The 24,431-nt window shown below is 31.5% G+C and overlaps 2 protein-coding genes and 1 long non-coding RNA gene across 5 annotated transcripts in view; 2 read left to right on the top strand and 1 right to left on the bottom strand.

The window, feature by feature from the left end:
* Positions 1–18,615, top strand: LOC148284388 (uncharacterized). 2 transcript variants are annotated; one of them, XM_088240554.1, is made up of 9 exons: positions 1–380; positions 4,196–4,315; positions 7,914–8,021; positions 10,673–10,821; positions 11,112–11,273; positions 13,516–13,622; positions 14,589–14,700; positions 16,495–16,651; positions 18,351–18,615. In XM_088240554.1, the coding sequence occupies exons 1-9, from the start codon at positions 222–224 to the stop codon at positions 18,546–18,548; spliced, it is 1,272 nt and encodes a 423-aa protein (XP_088096680.1). In that variant the 5' UTR covers positions 1–221; the 3' UTR covers positions 18,549–18,615. The 2 variants fall into 2 exon arrangements, with proteins under 2 accessions (XP_088096680.1, XP_088096684.1); XM_088240558.1 differs by lacking the exon at positions 1–380 and adding an exon at positions 462–2,498.
* The window catches only part of LOC148284389 (uncharacterized), a 27,973-nt gene continuing 9,791 nt past the window's right edge, over positions 6,250–24,431 (bottom strand). For both annotated transcript variants that reach the window (XR_015824954.1, XR_015824948.1), the window contains exon 2: positions 6,250–7,536. This is a non-coding gene — a long non-coding RNA (uncharacterized LOC148284389). The remainder of the gene's footprint in view (positions 7,537–24,431) is intronic.
* Balat (Beta-alanine transporter) overlaps positions 19,861–24,431 on the top strand; it is a 12,890-nt gene continuing 8,319 nt past the window's right edge. The window contains exon 1 of the mRNA XM_088240514.1: positions 19,861–20,727. Coding sequence (XP_088096640.1) covers positions 20,522–20,727 — 206 coding nt within the window. The 5' untranslated portion in view covers positions 19,861–20,521. The remainder of the gene's footprint in view (positions 20,728–24,431) is intronic.

Genomic DNA, 24,431 nt, shown 5'->3' on the forward strand with positions numbered 1-24,431 from the left:
AACTCAATATTTTCTACAAATAAAGAGTAAAATTAATATATAATTTCTTCAGTAACAACAAAATTATATTATCTAGATGATAAGCCCTCAAATCTGAATGTAATACGTGATACACGGCAGTAGATAACAAATTATCTCTTTACCTAACATACTGTCTCATAAATATTGCCGCAATGCCGGTTAAATAGTACACACTTACAGTCTGTTTGAAAACAAATAAAATGTTGTGTTTTTTGGTTACCTGTGCTTTCGTCGGTGTGATATTATATTTTTATAATAAAATAAAAGATCCTGAACCGATATTTGGTATTTACTCACAGCGCGGGAAATGGTATTACCTAAAATATGTTGTGTTCCTTTGCATATATTACTATAGAAGGGTAAGAAATAAATAAAATAAGTTTTTCAAAAACAGTAAGAGGAATTTCAGAGGTTTTGAAAAAATAAAAAAAATTATTGTATATTGTAAAACTAAGATTAGATTTTTTTTAATTTTGTAATCTTGAAATTACTCTACCCGTGAATTGTGCTGCAATTTAAAAGTAGAACCCCGTAGCTGTCAAAATACACTAAATGTTTTAAAAAATGGCTACTCGGAAACTAAATCTATTACAACACATAACAACGCTATAATAGATTGGTGGTTGTTTACCTGAACGTTTGACGTTTCAAAGTTGTTAATTTTTAAATTTGTTTTTAACATTTTTGAGAAATTTCACTGTAAAAACTAAGTACTCTAGTTTTTACCGCGTGTATGTATTTTTTACATGCAATTTCCCATGGCACTGAACTTCCTCATTATAAGATTGATTGTTAGCGAAATTATTATTTAGAATTTAAATTCACCTAACTCACTAATTTTATTTGGTCACCCAACCAAACACCCACTTTGGATATTATCGTATGATAATATGTATATAGATCATTATATAAAATATATCAATATATATATTATATTTATTTGTACCTCAGAAGCAGACGGATGCAAATCCAGAATTTGATGAAATGACATTTTGATTTTCGTATCCAGTTTATGATCATGTCCATTGATTTTGAAGAAATGTAAGACTTATATTGAAAGAACCAATGTATCAAGATACTGAAAATGCAAATGAATGCTATAAATTATCAGAAATCACTTAGAGAAAGTAGATTCTTTAGGCTTTTGTTGAACATTTGATGTTTGGATTTGCATCTGTCTGCCTTTGAGGTACAGATATATTTTCACGATAGAGGACCATTACAAATCAAAATATCTACAAAAAGTAAAATTTTCAGGTTTTTTATGATAAAAAAATAACCTGTGATTTTAACAAAACCAAAAATACTGTTTTATAGAAATTCTACATCCTAATTCATATACTGGAAATCAATATTAAAATCTTTTACAGAATATTTTCTTTTCTCTTTTCTTCTCTTGAACAGGCCATGCCTTTGTGGGATTTTTGTTTACTATTTTTACTGTTAATATGTATTTCATTGCTATGTAATTATTTGTTAAATCCAAACTTTAAAAATTTTCAGAAAAACAATATCTACATATTTTGTGATAGGAATGTACAGCAGGCTTATTCTGTCACAATTTCGTTTCATAAGTTCGTTTGTTCGTCATACCTCACTCGTAAGAGTTAGCAATTAAAAACATATTTCGCTTTCGTTCTCTCTCATACGATTCAAATGAATTTACAAAACGAATTAGTTACAAAATAAGGCCACAAAAAAGTTGATTTGTGTTAGGATATAACAATAAGGTTACTTTCGCATGAATTTATTATTGACAGTTTTTTTGTTATATTTTATATGCCTAGATAAACCTATGTGAAGGTATGTTATTTTTGAGATATTTTGCTAATATTTAAAGCATTAACTTTGTGGTCAAACATTTTACTAAATGTTATTAAATATTTGTAAATAACCACTTACCGACTTTTCTATGTCTACCGGTTTCGAGACGAACCCGTCTCTTCGTCAGGACACCAACATGCAAAATCCACTATACACCTTCACCATAGTTGTTGCACAAAAATATAAAACCAACACAACATGCATTTTAATAAGCACATGCACTGATTAGGACAAACATGCACTGATTAAATTATGAAAATATTCTCTTGTTTGAGAATTAATGAAAAAAGTAGAGGGGATAAGCTTAATAGGTTGACCATTACAGTGGAACATCGTATAAAGGACTATATTGGAAGTTTGTTCGATTATTGACCGAAGGAACATTATTTTTTAAAGCTTTCCTCATGTGAAATATTTCCATATTATTTACTTTTAACCCTTTATTATTTGTATGTAAGATTTTTTATTAAAGTCATGATTTATTTTTATTAAAGTCATGATTTAAATTGATTTGCGAATTCAGAGAAACTATTATTAATATTTGTATATAACCACTTACCGACTTTTCTATGTCTACCGGTTTCGAGACGTACCTGTCTCTTCGTCAGGACACCAATTAAACCAACATGCAAACCAAAAGGCCCTAAAAGTCGGTAAGTGGTTATATATAAATATTTAATAACATTTAGTGAAATATTTTGATATTATTACTCAATTAAATGATAATCCAATCCAATTTGACACGCTAGAACTTCGCAAAAAAATAAAATATTTCACCAATCGATAGATCTCATATCAGATAATCAATATTTTGCTTTGTGAAAATGGTCCTCAAGTTGGGTGAATATTTTTCCCATACGTTTATCAAAATTTAAACTTAACGGTTGCTTTCCTTTGAAATATGATGTCACTGTATTCAGTGAAACACTTACTATTAAAGTCTTATCTTTATTTTCTTGTCAACACTTTGAGCACCGGCTGAATACACATAGAATTTACCCTGTGCCCAGCCCATTTTTGTGAAATTTCATGCTTTGTGAGGGGTTTCTTAAAAGTGTCATAATTATTATGAAAATACTGGGTTAAATCAATTTAAACTTCTCATATTTATCTGAAACAATTTAATAAGACATTTTTGTTTGATGGTTTTGCTAACATTGGCCTTTATAAGGAGAGCCACATTGCGCATTGCAATGTTCGCACATACACAGAGTCTCACTCCTTTTTTTGTGCTTTGTAGCCCGGAGCCGTGTAAACACGTGATTATAATAACCATGCGTTGTGTCCCGGTCCCGTGTTTTCACATGGTTTACCAGCAGCGAAAAAGTACTAATAAAAGTCACTAGATAAAATGCACTTTTTTAGACAGATGGTAAACCACGAGAAAACGGGACCGGGACACAACGTGTGGTGATATAATCACGTGTTTACACAGCTCCGGGATACAAATTGTTAATATTAACTTTGTGATAGTCTTAAAGGTGTTTAAATGTTGAAATGTAATAATAAATATAATCAAATTATCTATACTTTTCAAAAGAAATGATTCTAAATTTTGTTATCTTTTTAATCTAGTCTAGAAGAGTCAGTGTTTGCTTGATATTTTTTTTTTTTTAAATCAGTAAAGCTATGTTATTTATGCTGTGTAACACTCGTTATTCTGCTCATATTTGAACACTTAAACCAGCCAATGAGAGGCCATAAGCCCTGCAGATGCCTAGACTGCTATATCTCATCTAAAATGTTCTTCATCTCTGTTGTAAAATATGTTAATATTAACAGCTCTCTAGGGGGTTGAATCCAGTCCTTTTCTACAAAAATTTGGACATACTCATAAATCCACCTGGTCCATGAAGTACAAAAAAAAGATATTATCAGACGTTGCCTAGTATATAGGTGAAATAATTCAATCAGATGAATCCCACCCTCATCAATAAAAGCTCTTCAACTTCACAAACATCAACAATGGAAGAATTGAAGGAATGTAGATGTTCAAATGTAGACAGAATGGTGAATGTTTCAGTGTGTAAAGTGCTCACTTAAACCAGCCAATAACAGGTCATTCAACCCTGTAGATGCCTAGACTTTTATATTCTCGTCTCTAAAATATTCTTCAACTCGGTTGTAATAAGTTAACACTTAATATGCATTACTCTTTTTTTAAGCAATTTTTATGACGGCAGTTTTTTCTAAAATTAAACTCACCTCACCTCGAAAGAAAAGAATATGAATCTCTACTTTTATTAAGTTTATCATCTTAGTTTCAAGAAAACTCATGTTATTTTTATGTAAAGTATTCAAAACGATTTTATTTTATTACAATTAAATGAGAAATTAATATTTTCCTTAGTGGAAGGTTCAAGTAGCGGATAAAGAATCCAATTCCATGGCACGACCGGGTCAGGGAGTCAAGTCTCATAGTAAACCAGAAGAAATGGACATGGCCCAGCATCTATCAGACCACGCTAAAGTAAGTGATAAACTAATTTAATCGATTATAACCAAAGCGAAAAATTTTAATATCTATTAGAACCACATTGGAAGATACAAATTAAGTTCATGCAAGTCAAGCCAGTTTTATTTTTATGATTTTGATACCACGACAATGAAATATCAATTCGTACCATACATTTTTCACAGTATTTTACTACATATTTTACTAGTTCGTGTAGTTTATTCATTTTTGTTAGTTTGCCAAATGCTAATGTACATAAAGTGAAATCGACCCTTGAATTATTTACGTATTTTTTTTGTTTTAATATTAAACAATTTGAAAATTAAAAACAAAAACAGGAAAATGCGTATTTCTGTTATTATCACATTACAAAAAATATAGGGCTAAAAAATAGCTTTAATAATACTAGAGTTATCGAATTAAAATCGGTCTATGGCGGATTCAAATCCCCCTCTTCGGTCCGGCTAGGTTAAGCAACGATGTTTTTAAAAAAAATATTAAACGAGTATTTTTCCAATGATGTTTGTAGTATTGTTTTTCATAACATAATTGAATATGAAATATGTAGGTATGTACATGAAAATTTATTTATTGAAAAGCAGATTCTTGACACATTAAAATAATATATTTCAATTATACAACACTTTTGTACGCAGTCATTTGGAGTTTGCATCCGTTGTGTGAAGCCCACAATACATAACAAACATAGAAAGGATTGAAAATGTTCAAAAAAAAAAATTTAAATACCTAGATTACAATAACAATAAAACGCTTTGTACTTACAGCCAATCTGCCAAACAAAATGGATTTTTTACCCTTGAAAATAGACGCACTGTATCTGAATTATGCTATTTACATAAATTATTAAATAATAAAGTAGACTCTTTTAACCTACTCTCCAAAATTAAACTCAATAATTTTGGAGAGTAGGTTAAAAGAGTCTACTTTATTATTTAATAATCAATACTACTCTTACTCAAATGAAAGACATACCCCTACAATACATCACATACAAATAATATAATCACTGGATCATCAACACAAAGACAACTTAAACAAATACAAACTAATACCACTTTCAGACTTCAGGGATTTTGAGTATTATTCAATTAAAATCTATCTACTTCCACTATCAAAAAACTATTAAAACAATTAGTAACCAGAAAATGTTCAAAAAGGCTATAAAAAATGGATAGTGGGGCTAGGAAGAAATAAAATGGATTGTCTCATTCGCCCAAACTAATATTGAATCAACTGCTTTACAAGCGTATAGCTTATGTTATGTTTTTGTTATTTGTTATATAAATAAAACTAAATTGTTAAGTGTCCTCGGCACGGGAAACCCCAGTGAGGTCACATTATTTTTATTATTAATAGTTTGTAAGCGAAAAATATGAATAAATAAAATTTTTTTTAAATAAAATAATATAGATGTACATAAATTAATTATAAACATAAATACGTAGTGTTTAAAACTGTCTGAATATTTTGATAATTACCTCTGTTTATTGAGTTAGTCTTCTTTGTTTATTTTAAAAAAGTTTATTGTTAAGTGTCCTCGGCACAGGTAACCCCAGTGAGGTCATATTAATTTCATTATTAAATATAATTTATAATGGAAAAAATATGAATAAATAAATAAATAATATTAAATCATTTTTACTGTAGAATAATTAACTTGTTTGTAACAAATGTAAAAATAAATTAAAAAACAACACAACCTGATGAATTACGGTGTTTGTCGTAAAAACTTACGACCGGATCGACATACGACCTATTTTCCAGAACCGACCCGGTCATAAGTCAATGAATAGCAGTACTAAGGTAAATAAAATAAAAAAGTTTTTTTAGACATGTTTTTATAAAAAAATCTAATATATATCAATTTGTACTTACATTTCAATACACTATAAAGGTCAAATTATTAAATTAAAAAAATAAAACACAAATTTAAAAACCGCTAAAAATCCATTACTTTTTGATTTCATCGTCAAAATCATTGTTTATCAATTTAAGTTTATCAATTTAATCGATAAATATAAATAATTACATTTAAAAAATTGAATCAGTACATAAAATCAATAAATCTGTGTTTTGGGTTTAAAAGGGCCAATGTCGGATATTTTTTTTTTTTACAACATTTTGAATAGGGTTAATTAAAAAAATACACATATTTCAAAAAATTATATACACATACATATGTGTTAGAGTTTATTGTAACGTCACAAAATAGCTGCAAAATTACTCTGCCGTAAAGTCGTGATTTACGACATTGGCCCTTTTAGACCCGAGCCACAGAAGTATGTTTTTGTTGAATTAACGTTCGATGTAATAAAAAAATCACAAAAACAAATTGTCACGGTTCTAAGAATGTTCTTCGGTTCAATATGATCTTTTTGTGCTTCAAGTTTTCCATAATCACTTCGTCCGGTGATGGACAATCGAATTTGAACATTTCAACTTTGTCGAGAGGATCGTAATACTTGCGTTCAATGTCTCGGACACGAATCCTCTTGGGATTCATACAAATCACTTTACCCATAGTTGTCATGTTCTTATACGACGTTCTTTTTCGCGATCTCGACGATACAAACACATCAGAGTCATAAAACAAACACGGTAAAAGGGGTTTAGACATAATTATCGGCGGCTTAATCTCCACGTCACAGTCGATGAACGGAAGTATAAATATTTCTTCTTTTTTTTCCTTAACCTCTCTCAACTTGGAAACGGGGCTAATGCTAGTTTTGATAATTGCATCGGAAAGATCGATTTCCCAGTCGTCTTTCTCACGTTTGGCAATATCATTTTTTGATTGAATTTCCTCGAAAGAGTCACTTTTATGCCGTTTTTGTGCATCGTTATCTTTCAAAAGTGGAATATCAATAGGTGTTGTTTTTATTTGTAGTTTTGAAACTAAATTTTCTAGTCCGCCGTTTTTGCTTCCTTTGAGAATATTAGAAAAGTTTGGAATTACAAATTTTCCTTCCGACGGATTGAGAAAATTATTCGAAGGACTTTTTGATAATTGCGTCGCTAGGAACTGGTTGGCAAAAGCCATCAACGAGGAACCATTACCGGGTTGTGAGTCTGGACTATCGGGCAGAATGGAAACTGTTTTCTTGGCTGCAGAGTCTAAATGTGTCTGCATGAGAGACGAGAGGGAAGAATGAATGACGGGAGCTGTTTTTCCACTGTTTTCTGCAAGATCCATCTTAAAAGTTCTTCAACCAAATCTGGAACAAGAAAAAGAAACATTAATGTTATTTTTCAGATTTTCTTGTTTAAGAACACTAATAAATATTCTCATTTTCGTGTTGCAAATATTTACTAAGTTATTTTTCTTTTGATAAGTGTTAGCTGTGACACGAACGATAAACGAAATACAATGTATGAAATGTTTTACGTGTGGTCATTGACATTTCCACACAACATATATAATAAGTAACGAATAGTGTCTTGAAATCCGTAATTTAAGGAATTCATTGCAAGATAAAATGAATAAAAATAGATTTTGTATAATGAACGGGTATATGATTTATGAAATATAAGATTTGACCTAATTTACTAAATACACAACTAGCGTGGCAAATCTTTTTAATTTACATTTCAGGCATTTGACGCAGCATTCTTCATAGCGGCTAATGCGGATGGTTTCTATGTCGTGGCCGGATGTGAGAGAAGGCAGATGGGTATCATAGGTGGACTCTTTTATATCATAGTAAGTATAGGACTGAATATAAATAGTCGCGGTTTAAAGAGGCTATAGGCCAATTGCACTAGATGTGGTAAAAAAAAAATGTAACTGCTGTTTTAAAATAGTTACCCTTCCGAAACACCTAAAACAGTTTCACAAAAATAAATTTATTAGTTTAAAAAAAACAAAGACTAAATCAAGAAGCGCAGAAGTAAATTTAAAAAAAAAACATTTCGCTTCGCACGAAAAATTCAACACCCCGCCGCACTCCGTACCGCGCTTCGCCCTAACTTCAATCTTTATCCATAATACCTGCCTACTCGTATCGTAATCTCCCAAGGAAGAAGTACATACAGATATGCGCGTGAAATCTCCCCGACCCGTCTCCTCTACACCTCACACCGCACAGTCCCGTGCCCTTGTCCATGCGTATTCCGCATCTTGAAATCGAAATTTTAAACAGCAAAAAGTCATTAGTCCTTACCGTTATAAAAGAACACCAAAAACTGAAGGTGTTTCCACAACGGAGTAGCAAATTAAACTGAAAGTGTCATAACCAGTTGTAACCTTTAAGACATTTTTAAAAAATGGGAAAACTTCACTGTTTTAAATAAACTATGAGCCTACACTGTTTAAAAACAACTGTGATTCAAGGAAACCCTGTTCAAATTTTACTGGGGTGTTAATTTTTACATTTTTGACCCATCCATCCAAACTCCATACAAAATTATCGGAATTTGCATACAGTAATGAGGCACTTAATCAGCGCACAATTTCTTTAAAATGCCGACCCTGCCGTTCGTATAAAAGGATTGCCAAGTTTACTGAGTGGCTCAATTTTAGTGTAAGCTCCCATAAACAATGTAAGTAAAGAATCCCGCCCAATTTACAAGTGCATGTAATAATTTGCGCTGACAATTTCTTGTACATACAATATTGATAATTAAGCGTGGGTAATTTATTATCAATGTTAAATTAATATTTAAGTACATATAATACGCATATTATCCGAATGAAAACTATAGAAATTATAGGTATAAATTAAATGACATTTTGTGTATCTAAAGGTCTCTATTTACATTTAATAAAAGTTTTAATATTATTAATATTTAAAGCGTTAACTTTGTGGTCAAACATTTTACTAAATGTTATTAAATATTTGTATATAACCACTTACCGACTTTTAGGGCCTTTTGGTTTGCATGTTGGTTTAATTGGTGTCCTGACGAAGAGACAGGTACGTCTCGAAACCGGTAGACATAGAAAAGTCGGTAAGTGGTTATATACAAATACTCAATAACATTTAGTAAAAGTTTTAAGATAAAAAAATTTTATTTTACTCCATAAAACACATTAAATTTAACAATAATAAAAAAACTAATTAGAAAATGAGTAATTTTTTGTTTCTTAACTAACAAAAATTAAGTAACGGTTTCATATATATGTTTTTTTATTCATAACATAATATTTAATGGTAAGTAAGGCTCTAAATTGCACCAAAAAAGGCAAGTTAAAAAAAAGTTTAATGTTGAATAATTATTTCGTTTTTGTCAAAGTGGATATGGTTTGAATGAAAGGAGTGAAATGAATTTTAACAAAATGCAATGATATGAACTTAATTTCACATTTTTTTTGTGTTTCAACTGACCATAAAATGATGGTGTTAGGGAGGGAGGGATTCCTCTTTTTCATTTTTTAATGAGGAAGATCTGTTCTCAGAACTGTTAGTATGTAGCTTATACATATGCGAGGATCCAGCTGCCAGGCTTGGGTGGATACTGCGAACCAGTTTGTTTATGAAATAATTTAGTTTAGTTAACTTGAAACTGGAAAAAGTATAAAATTTAATATGCATCGCCATCTCATAAACAAAAAAAACTGGCCCTAAGAGTGTGATTAACTGGCTGAGAATCTGTCATATTTATTTTTTTATTTTATTTATTTATTTACATACATAAGTTTATTGTACATTATTTGAGACTAAGTCCCAACTCCGTGGGACTAAAAGTCCTGTGTTGAGATGGGACTGCAATTAGTAGGTATAGACAAATGAGTATATCACCACAAATATAGGATCAGAAACATAAAAAATATTTTCTTTAAAAATACATATATATTATATGGCACATCAATATGGTAAACAGTAAACTCAAACATTCAGAAAATCATCAAGGAGTTTCCTACTCAAATCCCTCCCACTAAGGAAAATCCAGTCATTAACTCCTTTCTTGAAAATAGTTTTTGTCCTTGAGAGCTTAACGCTCTTCCAAAATATTGAACACTCGGTGCGATAAATGAGAGATGTCTCTGAGCTAAAGTCGTATGGGTTTTGGGTATGACATAACTCATGCTCTGGGAAAACCTCGTACGGAAATTTTGCTGAGACCTCTCCTTATTGTTCGACCAGAAGTGTGTAGGTGTTTCTTTTAGGTACAGTTGTCTCATATCCAGCACCTTCATGTATTGGAACAACTGTTCTGACGGGTATGTTGGAGGGCGCCGGAATATTATTCTTAATAATAATTTCTGTGAAATTATGAGAGGCTTTAAAATGGATGCCGCACAACCCCCCAGCCAGCTATTCCATAGGTTGCAGTGGATGAAACAGAGCAAAATACACACTTCTGAAGTACACATTTGAAACGAGTAATAATAATTGTCTGTGTTTTTTTAAGATTCCGGGTAAAGGAGTATTGTGCAGCCCAAAGATCCCAGATACAATGCTGTTTGGTGCTAAAATTAATGAATTCGGCACCGAGGGAATTCTTTTTACTCCCGTAGAACCCATGCAAAAATGGAATGTCACATATGAAGGGAAAATGTGGTGAGCATAAAACTTTATAATTATAAATTAAAATGTTTAGTTTTAATTATTCTATTATATTTCATACTATGTATTACATAATGAATTGTTTACTGCTGTGATTATTTTTTGTAAAACTTTTTATTGTAAAAGGTTCTTTGAACCGTTGATGTATAAATAAATAAATAAATAAATATAGTGGAAATCTTATGCTTCCAATATTTAAGCAAGACATGAATAGCACCGCAGGAAAATGTTGATCTCATTCATTTATAGATAATTAATAAACATACGTACATATTGTACATTAGGTATCAATCACAGCCTGGTAAAATGGTGGATGTGTCATTTGAAGGGGAGTGGACGGCCGCAAGTCAACACTTTGATTACGACACAGACTTGGACGCTTGTGCCATAGCGAGAGCCATCGCCACAGAACCGTGGACACGGAAGTACTTTGATGATTTAAAAGTGTAAGTTCAATATCAAAATGGGATGAGCGCAATTTGAAACAAATCCAACAAAGGGAAAAAATTAAAAAAGGATAAGTCTTTTAAGCATAATATTTCTCATTACAATATTAAAATCAAATTAAAAAACAGATCGCAAATCTACAGGAACAGATAGCAGAAGACATTATTATTATTATTATTTGTTATAGGCAGGCAGCCTTTGCTGATGCGCCTATATCTCGTGTACTGCTTTTTGTCCAAGTTCTTCTTTCTTCAAAAAAGTATCCAAATGGTTTTTGAAGGGGTTGACTGAAATGGAATAGACAACTAGACTTGATAATTTATTACAGTCTGAAAATACCCTGCTAGAAAGGAAGTTTTCTCAGGATCGAGGTGGAATTGGGGACGATAGAGCTTCCAGTTATGACCCCGTAAATTTGTGTTGGGATTAATTGATACATCTCATGCAGGGGGCAGTCATAGTAATTATTGAGTATCTTATAAGTTTCAATCGAGTCTCCTCTCTTACGTAGTTCTTCCAATCATGTAAGTCCTAGTGCTTTTAATATACCGTGGTAAGGCATCCTTTTGAGTAATTTGAGGATTTTTGTAGCACATCTTTGGACTTTTTCTAATAGCTCGATGTCTTTAGTAAAGTTGAGAATCCATATTCCAATAAAGGTCTTACATAGGTCTCGTATACTTTAAGAAAAATCTCTGGAGTAATATTATGGAATGCCTTTTCAATCAAATAAATTATTGACTCAACTGTCTTGACAATAGACGTGATGTGAGCTTACCATTTTAAATCCATTGATATTTATGCCGAGATCTTTATGAAGTTTTACGAGTTTGAAATTTTTTTAATAATTTTTTTTATTGAAATTTTTTCACATAAGCATTCTTCTAAACAATTTTTTTGATTCCCGCCAAACTGCAAAAGCAGTTTTTTTGCAGGGATTTCTCTCTTTAAACATTTTGGTAACACAATATAATAATGTTTACATAAAATATAAAAAAAATCTTAAAAATATCAATAGTCTTTTTTGATAACGAAATATATAAAAAATAATAAACAAACACTTTTTTTGACACTGTTTTAAATTGTTTGGTTTCCCCATTTTTTACACACTAAACTTAGAATTTAAGAAAAAGATTTTTAAAACCAATTTTACTTTGTTTTTATTCATATCACTATTCTTTATTTCGTCCGGGAGTCTCTTTACTATGCGAGGGAGTATATACGCCCTGGTCCTCTCTCCATACGCATTTGTGGATCTTCTTTCTATGAAATTTGAATATGAATTGGTGAATAACTCACCTTGCTGATACTGGTTAATATCCAACAAATTTAAAATTAAATGCAAAGGTACAAAGGACATTGAAATAGCCACAAATAACAGTGTTGCCCTAATTGTTATTTACACAAAAGTAAGAAGTATTCTAGTATTTTTGAGAGTTGCATTACATTACGGTAAAAGAAGATCGGTCTCTACTTCTCGATTAAAGTGTACAACCTACTTCCATTGTCCATAAGAACAATTAGTAAGTAGGCACACTATAAAATTGATATCAAGAAGTGGATAATCGAGATGGGTTGAGCATGGATCAATGAATAGATCAGACCAAATGGGTGAAAAGGTGTTTTTATTTATACCGGCCTTACAAAAAGTGCAGTATCTATCATTTTTAATGACATTTTGTTATAGACAGATTCGGAATCACGAATAAAAGATCTTTAGTCACATCACATATAAATTTTCTTTCAAGAACCATGAAATCCAGGAAGCAAAACTGCAACAACTAGATTTTCAGTTGATAATTATCATTCTTTTAGTTTAATATATCTTTTAAAATTAAATATTACTCTTAATATTAAAACTAAATTAATCTCCCAGTTTTTCCCTTTCTTTTGATACATGGCATATAGTGACGACATGCATATTATTGAAACTGAAACAAAAACAACATTATTTTCTTTTACCGCGTTTTCCCCAGAAACATGTCTAACTGAGATACTGCACTCTTCATACGGAAGGCAGATATGTATAATTTTGTAATGTGTAAATACATTATTTTGAAACATGCCCTAAATAGGGCATGTTTCAAAATAATGTAAAATGTTTACCTCGGCACGGGACACCCAGTGAGGGAAAATTGTTTTAAATTTGAAAAAATAAAACAAAAATTTACAAATTCACTGAATGAAAATTTTAATAGATACAAGTATTTAGGTATATTGTGCTAATATTTGTTTTTCCAGAGCTCATCAATCTCATTACGAGCAATTTGGTAACATGAAAGCCAAGTTCACAATAGATGGAGAGAAGTATGAAATATTTTTAGATTCATTCCGAGATCACAGTTATGGTAAGAAGTTTTTCTGTAATCGGGCGATTTCACAAATTTACACATTTATATTATCACAATGATAGAAGGGTTTTGTTTATAATTTTCTATTTTAAAATTGAATTAAAATTTTCGCACAATGAAAAAATTATTTTTTTACACATTTGACGGTCGAAAAGGCTTTAGAATCCCAAACAATTTTCTTTTAATCAAAGTTTATTATGAATGAGGAAGTTCAGCCCTACGGGAAATTGGATTTTTAAAAAAAAATTTTACCTTTAAGACAGACAATTGATTTGGACAATTCATATCAATAATTTAATTAGTAAAGTGGCGCCATTATCTTTTCTTTTTTTTTAAACCAAAAACTATGTTCCGAAAATGGGAAAAATTCTAACGTATGAAGCCTATGTAAAAACTAAGATATGTTATATGCAACAGGAAATCAAAATGACATAAATAGACTACAAAGACAGCAAAACAATTTTTTTTAAATTAGTATATGACCTCCCTTATCTAACAGAAACTAAAGAACTCTTTAAACAAACTAAATGATCAAATATTACTGAACTCTTTCAACTAGAATCCTTAGAATTTATATTTATAAATTAGCCACTGATGTAATTGTAGACGAAGAACTAAAACTTGAAAAAATTGTAGTAAACATGGACACAATATGAAAATATCAGAACGATATCATATTCAACTTTCTAAAACGACACAAGGACAGTCCGGGGACTGAAATTATACAATAAACTACCAGACAAAACTAAACAAGACTCAAACCTTTACAAAAGATATTAAAAATATTATCATTAACAATAGAATATGAATTTAAAAATGAAAAATTATTTTGTTAAATGAATGTAATCCGTAAGGGTTTATAAATAAATAAATTTCAAATAAAAAAATTGATTATTAGTAAAATAACCCCATTCTGTGTTTTGCTTTAATGCATTTAAGTATTTAGAGTGTTGATTTTTGCAGGGCATAAGAGAGATTGGGAATTAATGCATCGTTACGCTTTCCACTGTATTTTTGCAGCCGACGGGCACAAAATATCAATTTGTGTTATTTGCCAACCGTGCACTGGAACTGCGTAAGTTAAACGGCAGTTTTATTTTAACTTAGTAAGAATTACGTTAGGAAAAATACATTACTACTGGTACATTTGTAAGTCCAATATTTTTGGTAAGATAATTTACAAGGAGAACATAAATACCAGTTACAGAATTATTTTCAAATAAATAAATATATCTATCCAATTTATTTTAGGGATAATGAAGTTAGGGGAATATTTTATTTAGAAGAATTGATTAAGTATGGGTATATCTGCAGAATTAGAAATTTTCGTTTAATTCAACGACAGGTCGATACTTACATTCACTTAGTTGGATTAAAACTATCCTTATGTTTTAATGAGATCTGATTAAGTTACTTCCACAAACTAATTTGAATATTTTAAGAGGATATGGATAAGTCAATAAATTAGAACTAAATATTAAAAAATGCAAAATAATGTCATTTCATAGAACAAAACAACCAATTTCCTTCGAGTACCTATTAGAAAACTCCAAAATTGATGTAGTCAAGTCCATCAGAGATTTAGGAGTTGTTTTGGACTATAAACTGACATACAACGAGCATATAGATTAATACAGTAAATAAATCACTGAAATTAATTGGCTTCATTAACAGAATATCCTCTGATTTTACTAATGTCCGTACAATCAAAACTCTTTATTGCTCAACTGTTCGCCCTCTTCTAGAATATGCCTCCGTGGTCTGGTCTCCATTCTATGTCAATCGCATAAATCACATTGAATCAGTCCGACATCGCTTGCTTCGAAAAATAGCGTGGATGCTCGGACTAGAGAGAGATAATTATTCTTATGCTGAAATAGAGTCAATGTTAAATATTTCTAGTCTACAAAAACGTAGAACTAATATTAACTCCATATATATGTTCGGCATACTAAATGGTATAATCGATGTTCCATCATTACTGGGACAAGTAAAATTCAATATTCCGACTCGTAGATTGAGAAACAATGAAGTACTGTTCATCGATCAGCATAGAACAAACTATGGCCTAAATTCTCCAATGACCCGCCTTTGTCGTATTGTTAACTCAAGACAAGATCTGGACTTTTTTGGTTTAAGTTTACAACGATTTAAACGAGCACTAAATAAATAGTCCAGATCTTGTCTCGATGTCCCTTATGTTTGTCAATGCTTCTTTCTTTTTTCTTTAAATGTTTTAAACTACTCTTTTATTGTAATATTTAAACCTTATAAATTGTATACATGGACAATGTCCGTTAATAAATAAATAAATAAATAAATATGGATGCCAGACAATTTTGATGCATTTGAACACTGTTTTTCTGTCCTCCCTGATACTGTGCAAAAAAATAACTGCACGTCCGACTAATGTTGCCTAGCTAAAAATTTCAAAATAGACGTTTGGCCGTCCTATTTTCCGCACCCCCAAAACTGAAATTTTTGGTTATTTTTTAATAATCAAGTTTAAGAAAGAGTATTAGAATAAAATTTTCTACATCCGTACATTTAAATTTTTCAAAATTATTTATCATATTTGTATACTGTACGTCCAAAGACGGCAGATAAAGCTGGCTGCTTTTTTGGATGTTTGGGTTGTCCTAGCATAAGAAACAATTTATCAAAAAACCAAACAATAGACACGCCAATGTTAAATGTCTATAGTGTGAAATATCATTGCTCTAGTGCCATAATCTAGGGAGAAAATATAGTAACACGTTTGTATGAAGAAAAGTGGGACCGCGTTTCCTCTTAATGTGCGCATTTTCTCCAGAAAAAAACAGTCATACAGCATTTATAACTCAGACTTATTGTGTTAATTGTTTGTCAGACTTGAAGCCGGAGTAGTATTTTCTCCCGAGGATGGAGGAAGGAACTACCCTATAGAGTGGTGTGATTTAAAACTATATCAACACGGAGAGAATGGAAGAACACCTTCAGACTATGCATTCAGAGTTAAAGCAGGAGGCAAAGTTTACACAATACAGGTAAAGTGTAATTAAAATCAAAATTTAAACATTAATTCAATTAATAATGTTTTAAGTATGTCAAGTTGTTGTGTGTATGTATGTCCAAATGCCCTTACAGGGCACTGCAGATTGAACAAACACCTTGCTAGAATGAACCTTTCCGAAACTTCTAGATGTAGGTTCTGCAGTGCAGATGAGGAAACGCCTATACACATTCTATGTGAATGTGATGCTTTACATCATAAAAGAAGCCTCATTCTCGGTGAACCACCGGTTAAACCTGAGGAGGTTAAAGAGCTCGCCCCCTACCTAATAGTCCGATACTTTACGGATCTGAGCTTATATGGGGAAATTTAGCAAAATGAGAGCTCTCGCCTTCCACACAGTAGCTAGGATATTTATAGACCTGGGTTTGGAGGGGCAAGAACTATTCACGGAGACCCTAGATCTTCACAGGTCGCAGTGGCATCGGGAGCTTGCTTAGCACTGACCCCCACCTCTAAGAATGAGAATAAGTAATCAGACCTCAAGGTTTTGCAAGGTTCAATGTAATTACCGTAAGGAAAATTTTTAAAGTTACCATATAGAAATAAATACAAGGTCATTAAGTAAGTGATTTCCTAAAAAAATTTAGAGTTTACTACCAACACAGCCATGGAACTAAAGCATTGAACTCTCTGCCACAAAAACTCGAGGGGAGTAAATATAAAAATGGTTTTAAATTTAAAGTTTAAAATAGTCTTACTTGGTGAGGTAAAATAAAAATTTGAGTAATTTAATTAATTAAAATTTGTTGCAACAGATGCCATTAATGAAGACATCTCATTGTTTGAAATTTTGTAGTTACCGACTTGTGCCAGAAACTAGACGATATTTATTTAATCATATTTTTCTCTTACAAACTATAATTAATAATAAAAATAATGTGACATCACTGGGGTTACCCGTGCCGACGCCACTTAACATTACACTTTTTTGAAATGTTTTTACAATAAAGAATAAACAAAGAAGACTAACTTAATAAACAGAGATAATTAACAAAATATTCACATTTCTAAAAACTACGTATACGTATATGTATATCTATATTATTTATATTACAAAACGTACAATGAAAATAACAAAAACCTAACATAAGCTATACACTTGTGGAGCGGTTGATTCAATATTGGTTTGGGCGAATTAGACAATCCATTTTACTTCTATCTAGCTCCACTATCCATTTTTATATAGTCTTTTTAAACGTGTTTTCATTACTAATTGTTTTAATAGATAGTGGAAGTAGGTTATAGATTTTAATTGAATAATACTCAAAATCCCTTTGTCCGAAAGTGGTATTAGTTTGTATTTGTTAAGGTTGTCTTTGTGTTAAGGATCTAGTGATTATATTATTTGTTGGTGATGTATTGTAGGGGTTATGTCTTTCATTTGAGTAAGAGTAGTTTTTGAATCTGTAAGTGAGTATTGTTTTGGTGTCATAAGTTGTGATTTGTGGAATATTTCTTCAGTAGATGTCTGTATCGGGACTCTGAGTATTATTTTTTATTATTTATTTTTATATGTAACGTTAAAGCAACCACAATATCTTGCAGAGCAGAAAATTTTCTTTCAAATGACGTATAACGTTTACCATTTTATTTCACATTTTGGGCTCATTTTTCAATTCGGAAAAAGAGGGCACAACTCCTGTTAACACCAAATAAATGATTTTTTCAAGGTGGACGTTGTTCATGAGTCTCAACACTTTGTGAGTTCACACTGGGATGCCAGAATGGTAGAGCGCTTCGCCAAATATACTGTCAACGGAGTGAAGGGCTGGGGGGTCACGGAGTTCCATTACAACTACAAGGGAGGGAGGCCGGAGGAGAGGACAAAGTCGGATCCTGACTGGTACCACATGCTGAGGAATAATTAGGCCGTTTCATCTTATATTATTTGGCATAAACATAATTCCATTTATTAATAAAATATCAATGAAACAACTCGACTCTTTATTTGCCAGACTACAAAAAAAAATTACCCTTGTTTTCAAAATCAAATGACCAAAGACAATTGAACGCAGTTATGTAGAAAGCAGCCAGCCATATAAAAATGAAACTGAGATAATAGCACATTTGTGAAATGGCGGCCTCCATGGTGTAGTGGTCAAGACGCTTGACTCACGCACGGAAGGTTCCGGGTTCGATTCCCGGTGAGAACGCAAAAATTAAAATGTGATTTTTCTCAAGCCTGGTTGTTCTGTAATGTAATTCACCGCTGTAATTAGGCCTCTTGGCCTGTTGTGGTGCAAAAAAAAAAAAAATAGAAAAAAATTAGATGAGTGAATTATCAAATCTAAACAACAGTTGGAATGTTTTTGACTTTAACAAATGATAAACAATGAATCCATAAGGTTTTTTTTATATTACAAACAATAATCTAGTTATGTATTTGACCAATTTCAATGAATTTTTAAAAACCATAAGATTTTTCTAGAGATGTGGGTGTTTTCTGCAAATTGAAAAATGCTTTTTTTGTGATCAACACTATTTTCAGAAGGTGATTAATACAGTTTTTTGTACCAAAGCGGTCTGGCTGTTTTTAGCAGAACATAGAATTGACCTTTCTGCACTTGATAACATCAATAAGTAATTTTTTCAAAATTGTGGACTGGCTGCTTTCTGCAGAGCTACATTCAATTAAGAGACATTTATAGCACTGCCTATAAATGTTATTCTGTTATATGAAATGTATATTTGAAGCACTTACTTTGTGGTTATTCATTATAATAAAATAAATAAAAAATAACTTTGTTTTCATTTTTTTTGCAATAAATTAGAGTCTGTATTAAATTCTGCAGCGAGACTTATTTTCGGAATCTCTAAGTTCAGTCATATCACTCGACTAGTTCGGGAATTATACTGGCAACGTTTTCCACAGAGAGTGGAATACAAACTCTGTTGACTTATGTATAAATCACTGCACAACTCTGCTCCGGAATATGTAAGGGAACTATGCATTCCAGATGAACTAGCTGACAGGCGTCTCACGCTTAGATCAGCTACGTCTACGGCGAGAGGAAAAGTTATTATACCTCTATGCAAACAGCGCATTAAATTCAGTGAACGCGCATTTGCAGTCGCAGGCCCTATGGCATGGAATGCTCTCCCAGCATAGGTGCGAGGCTGTGAGAGTGAAGTGATGTTTCGGAAAAAGCTTAAAACCCACTTGTTCTCTAAATCATTTGAATAAATCCGTAGCATGTGATAACGAAATAAATTGTTTTAATTAAATTACAAATTTAAAAGCTTCAATTAAATTTATTTATCTATAGAATCATCATGTAAAGTGCCCTTGAGGTATTATATTATGAAAATGACGCTATGTAAGTTATCCATTATAATAATAAATTTTAATCTCAATATAAAGTATTTAAGAATATAATCAATGTTTTTGTTTTTTCTTTTTATTTATCGACATTAATATACAATGTACACTTTTCAATTATATTTTTTTTTACAAAAAACTAAAACCCCACCAAGCCACTTGCAATACTAATATTTCAAGTATTTAACTTCTGAAATAAAATTATTAATTGAACCTTTTATATATTTAAATGTCAGGTGTCCTCTTCAAATTGATTTCTTAATCAAGAGCCATCCCCCTAATTTCTGGATGGCCTTAATCATAATTTAGTTTCCTGATTGCAGCAATCATTTACAATTTCCTCTACAGGTCCATTTGCGGGACAATTTCCACCAATTATTAGTCCTAGTCACTTAATTGAATTATAGAATTCTATTCAATTATGTCATCCAAAGGCAAACGGCGCTGCCATCACTCATTCATGTCACCACACTGTTTAGTAGTCCCGAGCCATGTGCCAGCGGTGGTTGGAGAGCGCGAGCTATGGACTTTGACGAGATACTGACAGACGTCGGGGAGTTCGGCAGATACCAGAAGCTGGTTATCTATTTGGTCCTCTTGCCGGCGGTTTTGCCATGCGGGTTCCACGCGTACGCCCAGCTGTTCATGGCCGCGCGGCCCGAACATTGGTGCAGAGTGCCAGAGTTGGAGAAATGGGATTACAATATGGATCTAGTCAAAAATATAAGGTTTGATTATTTTTTACTATATGTTTATAGATCAGTGCTGATTTTTCTAAGCTTTAGTTGACTTTTAAAATGTGATTAAAAAACCCTTATGAGATGGTGCAACACATTTTTGCAATATCGTTTTTATGTTAGCCGCACATTAATCTTAATTCGCAACAATACTTCACGCATCTTAAAGCAGTGTAATATTGTTTTTAGTCCAGTTGCATGGTTTTTGATGAACACATCGAGGTATTACAGAGAATTTGTAAGTTTTGTATTTTTTCTATTACAAACTATTCTATTCTTGTCAAACTGTTTTTCCAAAGTATGAATTTTACTTTTGGATCATGAATCTTTACATAACACTACAACTACTATTACTACTACCATCACGCCATTTCTCCGTAGGGGTAGGCAGAGAGAATGGACCGCCACACACGTCTATCCTGGCATACATTCCTAGCTTCTTCCACATTCAGTCATACATGCACTTCGGTTCTGTCTGCTTTTGACATGACCAGACTTAATGCTTTTGGTTTATCTGATAATGCCACGTCTTCTTTGGTAGTCCTCGTCTCACGTTGCCGTTCATTTTCGCCATATATACTTGTTTTACAATTCTTTCGTCGTCCATTCGTTCTACATGACCAAACCATCTCAAAGACCGTTTCTTAATCTTATCAGTTATACTTGACTTCGATTTACACTTTCGCCTGATTTCATAATTCGTAACCCTGTCATACATTGATTTCCCACACATTCGTCTAAGGGATCGCATTTCAACCGCATTCACTCGGATTTCATCCTTCCTCTGCCAGTTCCATGTTTCACTTCCATAAATAAGTGTTAGGACTAAAACTCCCTTGTCCACTGCCAGTTTAGTTTCGATTGACATATTTTTATTAGCAATTATTGTGTTTAGTGCGCTGTTCATTTTGCTGCCCACATTCACTCTCCTTTTAACATGTTTTTCTACTCTTCCATCTCTTGAGAACATGCTTCCCAGATACACAAATTCTTCTACTTGTTCATGACATTCGTTGTTTACATTTATTTGCATAACACCATCCATATGGCTTTGTATTCTGTACTTATATGACATCATAGACACAAGGGTTAAAATATTTATTTGAATCTAGTGAGTTACATACTGGTTATATTTTTAATTTACTATACTCTTTACATGTTTAGCTTATTTTATTTAAAATGCTTTATAATCGTTTACCTTATTTATTTACTCAAGATGGAATTTATAAATACATAAATAGGTTGGGTGTTAAAAAAGGTTAATTAAAAGAAAAGATTCAAATTTAAAGTTGTAAATAAATCATTTAAATTAAATCTTCAATTTCGATTGTAACTAAATCTTGTAATACTTTACAGATAAAATAGAAGGTTTTTTAAAACTAATTTACAAACAAAAGTTCAGTTACATTATAAGTTAAGTGGACAAATCAATAATTGCAAAGTTTTACTCGAGAAAAAGAAGAGAAGACTTAAAATTATTGTAGTTAATGAGATATTTATAAATAAGAACACTATAATAGAGTTAATTTGTATTGATTGGCTGTTCATAAAATTTTACAGAAAACTAAAAAGATTGTACAATATTGTTTGTATTTTTAATGAAACATGTTTTGAAAATCCTATAGAAAAGTGTTCATTATTGGGAAAATACTTAACAAGTAAAAATATTCCAAAAAATATTATAATAGAAAATAGTTATGAAAATGAAACTGTCATTTTATCTTCTGTGACAGTATCAACAAGTTTGTTTTAAGCTTTACAAAACGCAAACAAAAAGTCAAGCGGAACACAATAAATTGTCTTGATACGAACTGTTTTTATTCGGGCATGTTTTTTCTCTAAAAATATTTTCTGTAACAGATAACTAGATAAACAAACACCTTTAATTTCTGTAATCTCTCCTCTTTACCTTTCTTATATTTTTCCCATTGAAGACTAGTATTGATATTCTTTATTCTTATACACATATTGCTAGTTCTATTATGGGTCGGTCCAAATAAAGCGGTCCAGAAATAAATAAAATAGTTGCTTGACCAATTTTCAAAATATGTTTTTTTGTGTACAATCACCCTAGCATTTTGGTTTTCGTGTGGCGGCCGTATTTGTTGTACTAGGCGCATAAATTTTCGCAGTTTTATGGATTTGTAGGATACTTGAATATCTCAGGCCCTATTTGTCCTATCAACATGAGACTAGAAACAGTTTGTTAAAAAAAAACATAAGATTGTAAGGAAGCATTTTAAACTAAATGTAATTCTAAAGGGTAAAATTTCACCCTAAATTCTTAGCTATCGTTTATAAAAAGTCCCATTTTCACGGGAAAAAGATTAGAGGAATTGAATGAGTCTATAACTTTAAAAAAAAATTGTTAACAGTTTGGAATTATAGTCCTTAAAATGTAACATGATTAGAATGACAGTTGTCAGAAAAAGTGATGACATAATTTTGTAGTAACGTCAAAGGAGTTATTTATATTGACACACGAAAAATCATTTGTATCTGGCGTGTTAATTTATTTTTTTAATACAATGCTTGAAACATAAATCAACATTAATATATAAAATCAGCTTTAAAACTAAAAGAAAACTAATATAAACCTAATTATTAACGACGTTCTTACAAGGTTACATCATTTTGCAAAAACATTAGAGATGGGAGAAATTGATCAATGTAAATTGATCGAATAAAAAAATAATTCACTTGATGTTGTTCATGAAAAAAGTATAAATGTCTCATTTTTTGGTGAATAATTGTGTTAAACACACTATAATTGGCTTGTTTTTGCGTTTTTTATATCAATTTTCGGAAACAGAGTTTCATGATTGCATGAAATAACTGATAAAATCGATTTGATCAGTGATCAGTAATTTCCCATCACTAATGAAATTAGTTTGAGCGCTGTCATTCTAATCAAGCTATATTTTAAGGACTATAGTTGTGTTTATAAACAAAATTTAAAGTCTGAGACATACCGCCCGCCTGTAAAACTAAAAATTCTCAAAATTCTAATTTTCACAGACTGAATATCTCTGGTGCGGGACCAGATAAAATTCTTAAATTTCGCCCCATAACTATACTGTATGATAGTATAATGTAACGAAAATTTGGAGTTTGAGATTCGCCTACGAGCAGAGATACGGCAAGCACAAAATGACAAATAATGCTTACTTTTAGTTTTTTATTATTATATTTTAGTCGCTTTCGAAGCGTTTTTCCCTATCAGGTAGTAAAAATGTAAAATATGGCGACTTTCTTTCTTTGAGATCTCCATACTCGACGCACGATAGTTCACGACTGAACTGACCAAGCGCAATACTATCAAACAAGCGTTTGTAGTATACACTCACACCTTTATAACGCCGTATCGTATAATCCGATGTGACCAATAACGAACGAGATATACTTAGTTCAAAAAAAGGGCGCAAAATACGAAATTACTTTTCCCCCGACCACAAAAACATATAATGACTGTAACTTGAAAAACAGTACAGTTATTTCGCATTAGTCAAAAGTAGATAATGAGTTATATTTTATGTACATAATTAACTGACAGTTGCAAACTAATATTTATGGTTACGAGTCACACAAAAGTAACAAAAATATAAATAAAAGGAAATATGAATGTCTCTTCAATGTGTATCGTGATTTGCTATCTCTTTTTTCTCCAAATTGTTGAGGGCAATACAATATTTGCT

This window comes from Micrasema longulum, unplaced genomic scaffold, assembly GCF_059751315.1.
Source record: "Micrasema longulum isolate JH-2025_06_02 unplaced genomic scaffold, ASM5975131v1 h1tg000126l, whole genome shotgun sequence".
NCBI classification, from domain to species: Eukaryota; Metazoa; Arthropoda; class Insecta; order Trichoptera; family Brachycentridae; genus Micrasema; species Micrasema longulum.

What these genes read in the sequence shown, in the direction of transcription:
- LOC148284388 (XM_088240554.1), top strand. Translation starts at nt 222, where the DNA reads ATGTTGTGTTTTTTGGTTACCTGTGCTTTCGTCGGTGTGATATTATAT. An exon ending in GCATATATTACTATAGAAGG is followed by an intron (nt 381 to 4,195) that starts GTAAGAAATAAA and finishes TATTTTCCTTAG; the next exon opens with TGGAAGGTTCAAGTAGCGGA. An exon ending in TACTTTGATGATTTAAAAGT is followed by an intron (nt 11,274 to 13,515) that starts GTAAGTTCAATA and finishes TTGTTTTTCCAG; the next exon opens with AGCTCATCAATCTCATTACG.